Below are 13256 nucleotides of genomic sequence, written 5' to 3' on the forward strand. Positions count from 1 at the left end.
GGAGTGGTATCTCATTGTGCCTTTAACCATCATTTCCCTGATTTCTAGGGAGACTGAGCAACCTACTGCAACATTTATACGACATTTACCTAACCACTTTTATGAACTGCCTGTTTAAGTGTCTTGCCCACATTTTTTGACTGGATTTGTCTGTCTTTTTTAAAAGTTCGTAGTTATTCATATATTCCAGGTATATCAACTATATGCATTGTAAATACATTTCCCTTGTGGTGGTTTACATGTTTATGCTCTTCAGGGTAAGCTTAAGTTCTCAATTTTAATGTGATTCAGAGAATCAATATTATCTTTCATGTTTAGTATTTTTGTAGCTTATTATTTTTTTAATTCTCAACCACATGTAACAGAGATATTCTCCAATATTATCTTCTGGATGCTTTAATTCCTTGCCTTTCACATCTTGATCTCCAAATCATCTGGAGATGATCTTAGTGTGTACTGTGAGATGGGGGTAAATTCCACTTGTTTTCCATGCAGACATCCAGTGGATCCAACATCATTTTTTAAAATCAAATACTGTCTTCCCAAAGTACACTGCACAGTAAAGCAGAAGTGATTATCTTTGACAGCTTTACACCAAACTCTTTTTTAATCACGTAATTTTACAAAATCTTATCTGAATTTTATTAAATAGTAACTTTCTAAAACATTTGTCCTCATTTTTGTTTGGAAGAATAAACATATGTGAATCCAGAGAAATTCTAGGGGAAGAAAAAGAATGATATCCTGTCACTGCTGAATGGCCTTATACTGGCTACATCAAAGGCCTGGGCTTTGGAGAACTCAGAGTGGGGTCACACACCACTTCTTCCATTATTAGATGCCTGATCTGAGGCATGGGGCTAAAGTTCCCTGAGTCCTCAGTCTCCCCAGCTACAAAATGGATCTAATGACTCATATCAGGTGGGAGCTAAAATATTAAATGAGCTTTTAATGAAACATTTAGTGCAGTATCTATGGTACAGTTGATCCTCAGCAAAGATATAATAGCATTTTATCAAAGAATAAATATTCTGTATTAATACGAGCTTTAAAAATTACATTAGCATGAAAGAAAACAGAAAAAAAAATCAAAACTACAGGTCCAGGAAAGAAAAACACACACACAAACACACACATCACACATTAGCAAGGATAAGCTCAAACGTCAACTCTTCCTCTTACTGATTACTTTTCTTTAAGAGAGTTACTTATTCTGCCTGTATCAGTGTGACTGGCAGAATTTCTAAAATGGTCCTGCAAGGATCCCTAATCTTTGTCTTTTTTTAATTGAAGTATAGTCAGTTTACAATGTTGTGCTAATTTCTGGTGCCTAATCTTTGTCTTAATCCCTGGAATCTGCGAATCTGATGAAATAGCACTCAATGTGATTCTGTTACAGTATATGGCACAGTTAACCTTAAAAGAGGAAGATTACCCTGGATTACCTGGGTGGGTCCAGAGCTTTCTCTAGCTGAGAGCCGAAGAGTCACAGAGGTTCAGAGAATGGGAGGCACTACATGTGTTACTGCTGTTCAGAGGACGGAGGGACCACATACGAACAAATGCAGGCAGCCAGCAAGGAACAGGCACAACAGTCTTACAACCACAAGGAACATAGTTTTGTCAAACACACAAATGAGCTTGGGAATGGGGTCTTCCTCAGAGCCCCTGGGAAGGAGCCAAGAACCACTGACATGTTGATTTCAGCCCTGTTAGATCCTGAGCAGAGAATCAGGCCATGCTGGACCCAGACTCCTGACCCATGGAAACTGCAAGCTATTAGTTTTGTGTGGTTTTAAGTTACTAGTTTCTATTTAATCTGTAATACAGCAATAGAAAATGACTACAAGAGTATATTCATCTTTAAAATGGAAATAGTAATATTTTACTTGTGTGCATGCATATAACAGTATAAAGGCTACAGATAATGAGACTGGAAAGCACATAACTTATGTCCTGTTACACCGTGGAAGTTCAATCAATGGCAGTTATTACCAGGATTATTCAACAAATGGAACTGTGCTGATTATCAAAACAGAATCACTTAAGAATGACTAAGATGCCCAACTAAATAGAAAGTTTTAAATAGAAGTAAAATCCCAGTCTAACCTAGTTCACTCTCCTGGGGTATGCTAAATAATCCATTTTCAGCTTAGTTTTATTAAAGAAAAAAACAATGAATATTGAATACTTTTGTAGGCAAAAAAAAAAATTGGACACTATATCCAAGTTCCTCATTTGCAAGCTACAGAAATAGGAAATTCGTCTGAAGTATATCAAGCAGCTCACAGCACCAATGGGAAGGTGAGAAAACAGACTGAAAACTAGACAAGAACCAGGACAGTTCTGGGTGTCTTTGTAGCACAGACGGCCTGTTGACTCAAGGGCCCTTGGCTAAGATGAATGTGATCCAATCACCTTTCTGTCCCTGTGTCATTCTCCTTACAACTTAACATTCAAGAAGAAATGGTTCACGCTTAGGTCATTTGACTGCACCTTGCAGTGGGAAAGCAAGGGAACTTGGTTAAAGTCCTTCTAAGACTGAAATCTGTAAGTGAGAAATAAATCTCCAAAAGGAAATCAGGGCACTATTGTAAACATAAGTAGAGTAAATCGGCCTCTGTAGCAAGAAACAACTGAATATCACAGGGGGAAAAAGTGCAAAATATGATGCTTTACCAAAAAAAAAAAAAGTCATATCACTAGAACTGCCTTATAGTGATAAATGGGATAAAATCATAAAGGAAAAAATCAATTCACTCCTTAAAAGTTATCGTTTTTTGTCATCTATTGCATACCAGACTCCATGTAAAGTCATACATATATTTATGTGTGTGTGTGTAGTTATTCATACTGTTCCTTTTTTTCCATTTTGTGCAGATAAGCCTTTCATCCAAGGAATCATAGCCACAGTTGATAACTGAACCTATGCCCATCAAACTAAAATGCCCATGAAATAAATAATATATTATTGAACACATATTTATTGTTCAATCAACAAATACACATTGAGCACCTATTATGTGCCAGACAGTGGAGTCAAGTACAAAGTAATGAACATGAAACAACCCTCTCTCATGACTCCAGTGGGGAGGAACACACAATAAGTAAGCAAGTAAATAAATAAAATTTGGGTGTTTTTAAGTACTCCAAAGTATAATAAATTTAAAAAGGTAAGTGGCTGAGAAATGGGAGGAGGAGAGAATTATTCCAGGTAAAGAGGTCCAGATGGCCTCTTGGATGATGTGATGTGAGGATTCGAGCAGAGACTTAGTGAGGTGAGATGTGAAATGAAGCACTGCTCCAGGTGGAGGAAACAGAAAATGCAAAGGCCAGGTAAGACCCCAAATACGACTGAAGAAATCCCACAGAGGAAGCCTCTAGATGGTGCACCAGCCATGTAGGGCAGTGTGTCCCAGCAGTGATTTACAAACAAATAAAGAAAAGGAATCAGACTGAATCAGAATGCACTGCTTAAGGCTACCAAGATAGCTGTCCAGCTTTTTGTTTTATTTTGTTCTCATGGTGCTTGAAGCTTGGAATGACTAGGAAATAATAGACCACAATTAATCCAGCACAATGTGCCTACAAAATCTTAATTTATGCAGCAAAGAGTCACCTGGTAAAAAAGGTAACAAGTATTTTAATCTCTTCTCAAAAGTAATTATTTTTATTAGCTTTCATATAGCTCATAGTAAATCCCCTCTACCAATGGACATAACATAATAACCTCCTACTTTCAAATTTCCATCCCCCAAACACCTGCCTCATAAAAAGGAATGAGAAAATTACTCTGAGGATAAGAATAAATCAGTTTCCCAACATTGCCCTCCATCCTAGAACACGCAGAGGTCCTGTTAATATTTTTCAGGGTACTTTCCCCTTTTATGATTCAAATAGTGGCATCGAACTCCAAGGAAAACCATATCATAAATAGAATTCCTTTATCCTTCCCAATCCATGCCTTCTTCAAAGAGGCTTTTCCTTACTACTCTTGCTAAAATATACTTCTTTACACTCTATCTTGGTTCCTCAATTATTTTTTGTCATAGAAATCAACATAGATGTGTAATCATTTTTTAAATCTCTTTGCTTGTTTACTTGACTTTCTACTCCACAAGCCTGTAATTTCCATGAGGACTTTTCTTCTTAATATGAGTAACACCCAAAAAAGTGTCAGGCACATGAGACATATGTAAAATCGGTTACATTACTCACTGACTGCAGCATTCTTTGATTCCCGTTTCTTCTTAACTGAATATCATTTGACCCAAGTCATCACCCAACAGAGACATCGAGACTGGCAGAAAGCATGGTGAAAAATAAGCAAAATGGGGGGCAGGGGTACAGCTCGGTGGTGAAGCACGTGCTTAGCATGCATAAGGTCCTGGGTGCAACCTCCAGTACCTCTATCAAAATTAAACAAACAAGCAAACAAACAGAAACAGAGAAAAGAAAAAGCAGAACAAGAAACGCGCGGGAGGATGGAGCTCAGTGGTAGAGTACTGCACTTAGCATTAGCATGCAGGAAGTCCCAGGCTCAATCCGCAGTCCCTCCATTAAAATAAATAAATAAACCTGATTATCCCCTCTTCCAAAAAAATAAATAAAAACAAAAGTAACTTTTAAAAAAAAACCAAGAGACTCTATGACATTACAGACTATTATAGCCTTCAAAGTTATTGAATTAAAATTAAATGTCTTTTAAAGGAAGCCTTCAGAGATGACAGTGTGAATCTCACTGAGTCTTAACTTACAATGGTACAAAAACATGGTTTATCCCCCTCATTTCTTGGATGTGTTACTATGTTCCAGGAAATAAAACACAGAATATGGTTGAAAGAATATTGTATGTCAAAAAAATTAAAATGTGAGACCAAACTATGAGGTCATGGGCAATCCATTGATTCTTCATGGCTGTTTGGCTCATTGTCTGTAAAAATAGAATTAATATCCTGCCTATGACATGAAAATCAATAAATAATAACAGTAAGTAACACTTTATTAAAGAACTGGAATGCATTCTACACTTCACATGCACAAATCATGGCAAAACCCCAGCAAGTTATTATTATGAGCAAACAGTTCAGGGGACGTATAATGCCTTGGTAAAACACCTACTTCAAGCATGCAAGTAGTAGTAGACAGTGCTATGGCTGCATAATTCCTGAATAATTCACTTTTTTTCAGTTTTATTGATATACAATTGACATACAATATTGTGTTAGCCCAAGGTGTATGACATGATGATTCAGTATTTTTATATATTGCAAAATGATTACCCTAATAAATTTATCAATTCCCTAACAGAGTTATAAATTTTATTTCTTGTGATGAGAACTATTAAGATCTACTCTCCCAGCAACTTGCAAATATACAATGCAGTATTGTTAACTATAGTCACCACTGTATGTTACAGCCCTAGATATATTTATCCTGTAAGTGGAAGTTTTTACCTTTTGACCATAGTATACTTTTTAACAGTTTGCATTTAATGAGTCAAGGCCAAGATCACAGACAATGAGTTCTCAACATATTATAAGCAAAACAGAAGTATTTTTAAGTCGCTGGTTATGATGATAACATTTATTCAGGATTTAACATAGAACCTCTCATATCCTAGTCATAAATTTTTTTGCGTATGTGAGTAACAACACTTTTTTAAAGTCTTGAGATTCAGTAATCTACTCATCTGAGTTTAAAGTTCTAAAATTCATTTCTGCTGAATAAGAAATGAGAAAAACAAAATGAGAAAATTGTAACCTAAAGACATTGTGTGACTTATCAATGACACAGAGTAATAAAGAGTGAATCTCAACAGAAAATTTGCAGTTTTTCCATTGTACATATATATTAGCTCTCAATCTCTAGTACAAGTGATGTTCTAATTTATTTACCTTCTTAATCTATAATACAAATGATGTCATTGTTCACTTACTCAAAAGAAATTTCTTCCTTTCAAATGTCCTTCTGAATGAATCCTTGATTTCTTTGTTTCTTAGGCTGTAGGTAAGTGGGTTTAACACGGGAATCACAGCTGTGTAGAACGCAGAAACCACTTTATCAATATTCAGGGAGAAACTAGAACTCCAACATACACAGATAAAGAAGAGTGTCCCCTAAAGGATGGAGACAGGTGTCAGGTGTGAAGAGCAGGTGGAAAAGGCTTTCCACCTCCCATTAGCAGAACAGATCCTCAGGATGGCGATGACAATGTAAACATAGGAGACCAAGATGATCACACCATTGAGTACTCCTAGAGCTCCAGCCAAGATGAAAAGTAAACATTTATTGACCTGTGTGTCTGCACATGCCAGGGAGAGAACAGGAAGGTCACAGAAGAAGTGACTGATGATATTTGGACCACAGCAAGGCAGGTGAAAGGTGAAAGTTATGTGGATCATGGTGCTTTTAAGACCTATGGCAGTATAAGGCCCTACCACCAGCTGCACACAGACACACATGAGTGTGCACAACAAGGGCTTACAGATGGCCATATACTGCTCATATGCCACGGAAGCCAGAAGGAAACACTCAGTCTCTACAAATGGACCAAAAAGCCAGATCTGGGCAACACAACGAAAGAAAGAGATGAATTTTTTCTCCACAAGGATGTCAGTCAACATTTTGGGACCAATGACAGCAGAGGAGCAGACATCTACAAAGGATAAGTGGTTGAGAAATAAGTACATCAGGGTGAGGAGTCGAGAATCCATCCAAATGAGAGTCATTATCCCCACACTTCCCAGAAGAGTGACAAGATAAACCAAGAGAAATATCACAAAAAGAAGAAGCTGGTGCTGGAAGCGATTTGTTAAGCCCACGAAAACAAACTCAGTCACCAAAGTGTGATTTCCATTATCCATTTCTCTGATCTAATCTTTAATGAGAAAGAGAAAGATTTTTCTTTTGAATCAATTCCTAATTGGGCTTCTTCTTTTTAAAAATGAATACAGCTTCTATATTTTTACATTTCGTACAGTAGACCGACAGATGACACACCTGCTTCCGACCTCTTGGTGGTCATCGTAACTGCCTACTATCTGTGTGATACTGAGCAAGTCGCTGAACCTCACTGGCTTTTCAATTTCTTCTTGATCAAAACAGAATTTTTGAAGGGAATCAGATTTTTTAGGTGTAGAATTTCCCTTTGGAGATTATCCAAGACAAGTCCTGTAACGGTGCCAGATTACATTTCTAAAAAGCCCTGCTTTTGAAAGGAGGATATTTTAAGACACATTTCATAGATAAGGTATTATGTGAATTTGATGAATTCAGGCTGATAGCTCTCACTCTCACTCTAGGTGACGGGTGTTAAGAATGTATCTTCCTTGCCAATTCCTTTAGATTCTAGAAAAATAGTGTTTTATCTAAAGGATAACTTCTGAAGTCTAAGAAGGCGTGCAAGCTCAGACAAAAGAAGCTGGGTTTTGAACAGAATTCAAAGTCCACAGCAGTGTCTACTCTGTGACATCTTCTCCAAAACACCTCCTGGTGTGTCCTTTTCATCCTTAAGATATTATTTTTCTTTCCCAGCTTCTGATAATACTCCACTGGTTGCAACACTGACTCCATATTTAAGAACCGGTCTCTTCTTATGGACTAAAAACTTCAATGGAGTTTGACGAGATTAATCAGTGTATATACTAACAATATGAGGAATGTAGGTGTTTTGGAGAATAATGATTGGGATTTCCTCAAATTAATGTTAGACACCAAACCATAGATCCAAGGAGGATAAATGCCAAAAACAAACAAACAACTATACCTAAGCATAAAATTTTCAAACTACATAAAATCAAAGATAAAGAAAAAATCCTGAAGGAAGACAGAAGCAAAAAAAAAAAAAAAAAAAAAACCACTCGAGAAACCATATCATTAAAATTGACGTCCTCCTCCGAGGCACCAATACTGTAAATTGGGATTTTAGTGTGTGGAGGCCTTAATTGACATAGAATTTCTCTGCTCCTCATATTGGGACCTACCCTTTCATTCCAAAATATGGAGAACCACCTACAGATCTATGAGATGAACAAAAAAAATGTACCTCCAAGTGAATTTCCATCATGCCTAATATGAAGAATCAGCTGGGAACATTTCTCACTAATAAAAACAAAGCAAAACCAAAAAAAAAAATCCTAATATGCACCATGTTACACTTATAAAGTCTGAAGGAAAAGAATATGATGCTGCAGTATTGACAGGGTAATTAATCCTCTGAATGGAACCACGCTTAAGCAGTATATGAAAAACAAGCAGAGTTATCCATGTAACCACAGTACAAAGAGTATTTTAGACAGAAAAAACATTAGGGCATCAGAACAGCAGTAACTAGAGCTTCAGAGGACAGTTGGTTTTGCATATATTTGCACATATTTGCATATATTTAGAGAAGGAACCCAGAGCCATTGAGGAAATTTATAACTACCTCTTGTTTCCTACTGTTCTTCTCCCAATCCCCTTTCAATGGATGTTAAATCATAAATGTTTAAGGAACAATTAAAAAGACAGAAAACACTTCGGGCATCATACCAGGAAATGACCATCTCAAAAGGTGACTTGTGGTTTGAGACATGTTGCACAGTGAAGACCCAGAATAGAGGCACTTTAAGGCAAAATTTGATGGGGAAAGAAACTGTTGCTCTTCTGCAGATGAAAATAGAAAAAAAATACATTTCCCTTTGTCACACTTTGGCCCAGGTTTTAACAATTCTTAGTAAAATGGTGTTAGAAAATTTTACAAGACTGACAGTTAGCAATGTTAGTATTATATGGATACATTTAAGGTAATATTTACTATACCTTTCAAGTTTCATCACACTTGCATTGTGTCATTTTTAGCATTCTGCTATCATTTCAGAGGTTTTAGCAGAGAGAAAGCATACCACTATGTATAGAAGTTATAGACTATGGGGGTGGAGGAAAATGCAGATCTTTGGCGGGAAAAAGTGAGAGACTGAAGCACAGAGTGGCTGAGAACCTCTCCATTTTACTTCGGTTTTGACCATTATTTCAGTCACCAATGTTCAGAAGAGTTTCATGAAGTCAGAGAATGTTAGAATGTAGCAGCAACCTTCAAAGAAGGCCTTGAACCCATCCTCCTCAACTTATTTATCTACTGATAAATTTATTCATTCAGTTTTGACACAGATTGCAGCTTTTCAAAAGTGAACCTTCATTAAAAAGGTAAATGTATTTGTTATAAAACAAGTTCAACAACCCGGATGAGGATGGACCACCACCCCACCCTCCTGCTTCCAATGGGCCATGCCACTGAAGTAACCGGTGTTCACAGTTCGGTCTGTAGCCTTCCACACTTCTCTCCATCATCTTGTATAATGCGCATACCAATATATTCTACACAGTAGGTAGACTCTGCCCCCACATTATGTTTACTAAGTGTAATCATTTCGGCAGATTTTACTTTGATTTGGGATTTTTTTTTCCATTCACCTACGATAGTATCAGGGAGTTTCTTTCAAACAAAAGCAAAAATACCTAAATCATTCTTTTTATAATTAGCTGCACAATGATTCATAGGAAGAAGATTTCCTTCTCCTAATGATACAAAATCAGACTGTTTCCTTTTATCCCCCCTACAAATGATGCTGCGACATTTGTGTCTGGTATTTATATGTCTACAGCATGAATTTCGAACGTAAGACAGCTAGGTCAAAGATCAAGTGCATTTTAATAGAAATCATCAAATTACTTTCTGAAAATGTACCCACTACAACTAAGTGTAGAATACCCAAATGGTGACCTTCCCAGAATTGCACTTAATCAGTTGACTGTTCCCCAATCTGACAGATGAAAAAAAAGAACAAGATTGCATTTTCATTTCATTTACTTAAGCAACTGAAAAGTTGAGTAAGTTTTATATATATTTATGCGTTGGGCCATTTGCATTTAGTTACATCATTGTCCATGCATTTGGTGGTTATTTCTCTACTGTGTTTCATACATACGTATACATATGTTCCAACGCTTTCCTGTTGGGACACTAACTCATTGTGAGTCACTTGCTCTACAGCTGTTCTCTCACTTTCCATAGTTCGGCTTTTATCAAGGCTTACGAAACCTTTATGGATGAACTATGTTGATCTTCTTCTTACAATGTTTGCTCTTCCAGGCTGGAACAAAACGTCTTCTCACATGTAAGAAGATATAAATGTTCTCCTAGACCCTCTTCTGGCAGCTCTTACATTTCTACTTGCAACCGGTATGTAAAATGTTTTATATTCCCCATCATTTTGCCAAGGAGAAGACTGAAGAACAAGAATATAAACAACATGTCTAGTACATGAACGACCTTGAGACTAGCAGAGCCAGGAACTAAGGGGAATGTCCCATTCTCAGAACTGTCTTCCCTTGAACACACGTAACTGAATTGACATGAGTGGTGTAACACAATTAGGATTCTTTTTATCTATGTAAATTTTTTTTCCTTTCAAACTTCCTACTGAATGCATCTTTCACCTCCTTGTTCCTCAAGCTGTAGATCAGGGGGTTCACCATGCGGGTTACCACAGCATAGAACAGAGAAATCACTTTGTTCCTATCTAGGGAGGAACTTGAGCTAGGTCGGACATAAGTGAAGAAAAGAGTCACACATAGGATGGAGACAACTGCCAGGTGAGAAGAACAAGTGGAGAAGGCTTTCCTCCTCCCATCAGCAGTCTGGATCCTCAGCACAGACACCAGGATGCAAACATAGGAGACCATGATGATCAGGCCACTGAGAACTCCCGTGGCTCCCGCTAAGATGAAAAGCACCAACTTATTGATCCAGGTGTCTGCACACGCTAGGGAAAGCAGTGGTGAAATATCACAGAAAAAGTGATTGATGATATTTGGACCACAGAAGGGTAAGCAAAAAGTGAAAACTGTATGAGTCATGGTGCTTAGAAGACCCACAGCATAAGGGCCCAGAACCAGTTGCACACAGACCCTCCGGGACATAATGAGGGTGTACAGCAAAGGCTTGCAGATGGCCACATACCAATCATATGCCATGGAAGCCAAGAGGAAACACTCAGTTGCCATAGAAAGACCAAAGAACCATATCTGTGCAGCACAACCCATGAAAGTGATGCCTTTTCTCTCTGTGAATATATCACACAGCATCTTGGGGGCAACGGAAGAAGAGGAAGATGTGTCTACAAAGGACAAGTGGCTGAGAAAACAGTACATAGGCGTGTGGAGTCTGGGATCGATCCATATGAGAGTGATCATGCCCAAGTTGCCCCCCAGGGTGACAAGATAGACAAAGAGAAAAATGACAAAGAAGACAATCTGCAGGTGGAGATGATCTGTGAGGCGCAAGAAAAGGAATTCAGCCACTGCTGTCTGATTCTTATCTTCCATTGATTATCTGTAATCTAAGAAAAACATTTATTTTGAAAAAACTATTTTTAAGAGTTACAAATATTATTTTAATCCAGTAACTGAGCATCTCATACAGGTCTGTAATAGACAATTACTGAAATAATGTTGAAATGGAAGATAATATTCCTAGATACTAGGTCAGGGCAATTTGTGAAAAGATCCTATGTTACCTGGATATTCACCCTTGACGTTTGCTCTCTCCCATCAAGAGTCTAACTCTTTTACCTAAAACTCCTTCAAGTTATAAGTTTGTGCATGAACTACTCCCCAGGTTCATCTTAACTGTATGGTATGTTTAAAAAAACCACACACACACACACACACACAGCTGGAGGACTTACTGGGAATACTGTAAAACCAATGAGATATTCAGATCCTAACATATGACATCTGGGAAAGACTAACCAGGGGAGTTCTTGATCTCACCAAATGACCAATACCACTGTAATATTATTAAGACACAATTCACAGGTGTGTTTTTCAGTCCATTCCCTACTCCCATCTGTAAAAAGCTGTGGAAAGGACAATATACACAAATGACAAACAGGTTACTCATGTAAAATGGTGTGATGCCACAGAGGGGATGGGGGGGCTGTGCCTGTAAGATCAAGTGACCTGGCAAATGCTGGACAGCAACCTGTCATGGAAATTGTGTACAAAGCTAAGCATCCTGTGCACCAAATAACATGAAATGACTTTATGTGATTGCCCATATTTCATATAAACCACTTTTTAGGGCACTTATCCTGAAATCTGTGAGGCATTATTGATTATAGTAATCGTATATGTAAAATGCATAATGCTTTACCCAGAGAACACATTCAAAATATGTTACTTTCTGATTCAGTCAAGGAAGAAAAAAAAATCAAGCTGTTTCAAATTCCTAAGAGAAGATCACTAGGTAGATAATTTATATACAAAAAAAATCTGATTTAAAAAATGCTTAATATCACTACAATAATGTCCTTTTTAAGTAAAACAGAAGCAATGACTACTTTGAATCATCTAGTAATTACACATGGAGCTCAATAAATGAATAAAATGGTGACTGCATCTGTTTGATTTATGATTATTTATCAGTATCATGATTACTTAATGCTTAATGCTATGTGGAGTATGTTTTCAGCAGTCACAAAGACAATTCTAGGCTTAGATTAGGAGCTATAATGCATGAGTGTTTTTGTCCATCCAAATATGCCAGTAAAAGTGTGTGAAAGTAGGGGGCTGAACAGACTGCTTCTGGTTTTGATCCAACTTCAATTAATTAAGTAAGTAATTAAGTAATTAATTAGAATGTGAGTCATTTAAGTCTTCCATAAAACAAAGAGGATGCCACTTTCATAGCTAACATCTATAACCCTAGAATTCCATACAGGCATTGCAATATCTCAATGTCAAAAAGAAATAAACAAGAAAATCAGTTCAGAGAAAGTCACAAAAAGCAGTTGCTTAGTCTCATAAGGATGTGAACAAAATGCCAGTCTGCTCGCTTTAGAGAACCAGGACTGGGGGATGGCTTGTATTCCCAAAATTCAAATTCATCCTAATGTTTCTCCACCATATTCCAAAAACTTCACAGTATCCAAAATGCAATGTACTCACTTCTTTAAGGATACCCTTCATGGAGCTCCTTGAAGTGCTTCAGGGGAAATAATCATTATCTAGAAATAAAGACAGAACTTTCAACTTCCCTCATGACGGCAGCCTTTTCTAAGAGGCATGGTTTTCTAGGTATTTGGTGAAGAAGACAAATCCCTCATCCTGAACATCCTGGAGTAAAGAGATACTCTTTGATCTGCACAGTGATTCACATGCTGCACAGAGTAAGGGACTTTTTCTTTGGAGTTTTCAATATTTAGATTCAGGTC

General features: G+C 37.3%; 1 protein-coding gene and 1 pseudogene across 1 annotated transcript; both read right to left on the reverse strand.

Moving 5' to 3' along the window:
- Positions 1-5930: 5930 nt before the first annotated feature.
- LOC102531175 (olfactory receptor 5G25-like) lies at positions 5931-6866 on the reverse strand (annotated as a pseudogene).
- A 3559-nt stretch (positions 6867-10425) lies between these two features.
- On the reverse strand, positions 10426-11367 carry LOC102531418 (olfactory receptor 5G3-like). The gene has a single exon (XM_031691087.2). It carries the CDS (start codon positions 11365-11367, stop codon positions 10426-10428), a length of 942 nt encoding a protein of 313 aa, XP_031546947.1.
- Positions 11368-13256: the final 1889 nt, after the last annotated feature.

Source organism: Vicugna pacos, chromosome 10 (genome assembly GCF_048564905.1).
Source record: "Vicugna pacos chromosome 10, VicPac4, whole genome shotgun sequence".
NCBI classification, from domain to species: domain Eukaryota; kingdom Metazoa; phylum Chordata; class Mammalia; order Artiodactyla; family Camelidae; genus Vicugna; species Vicugna pacos.

Bases quoted from the DNA above. Each gene is read 5' to 3' on its own strand.
- LOC102531418 (XM_031691087.2), bottom strand. From the start codon at position 11,367: ATGGAAGATAAGAATCAGACAGCAGTGGCTGAATTCCTTTTCTTGCGC.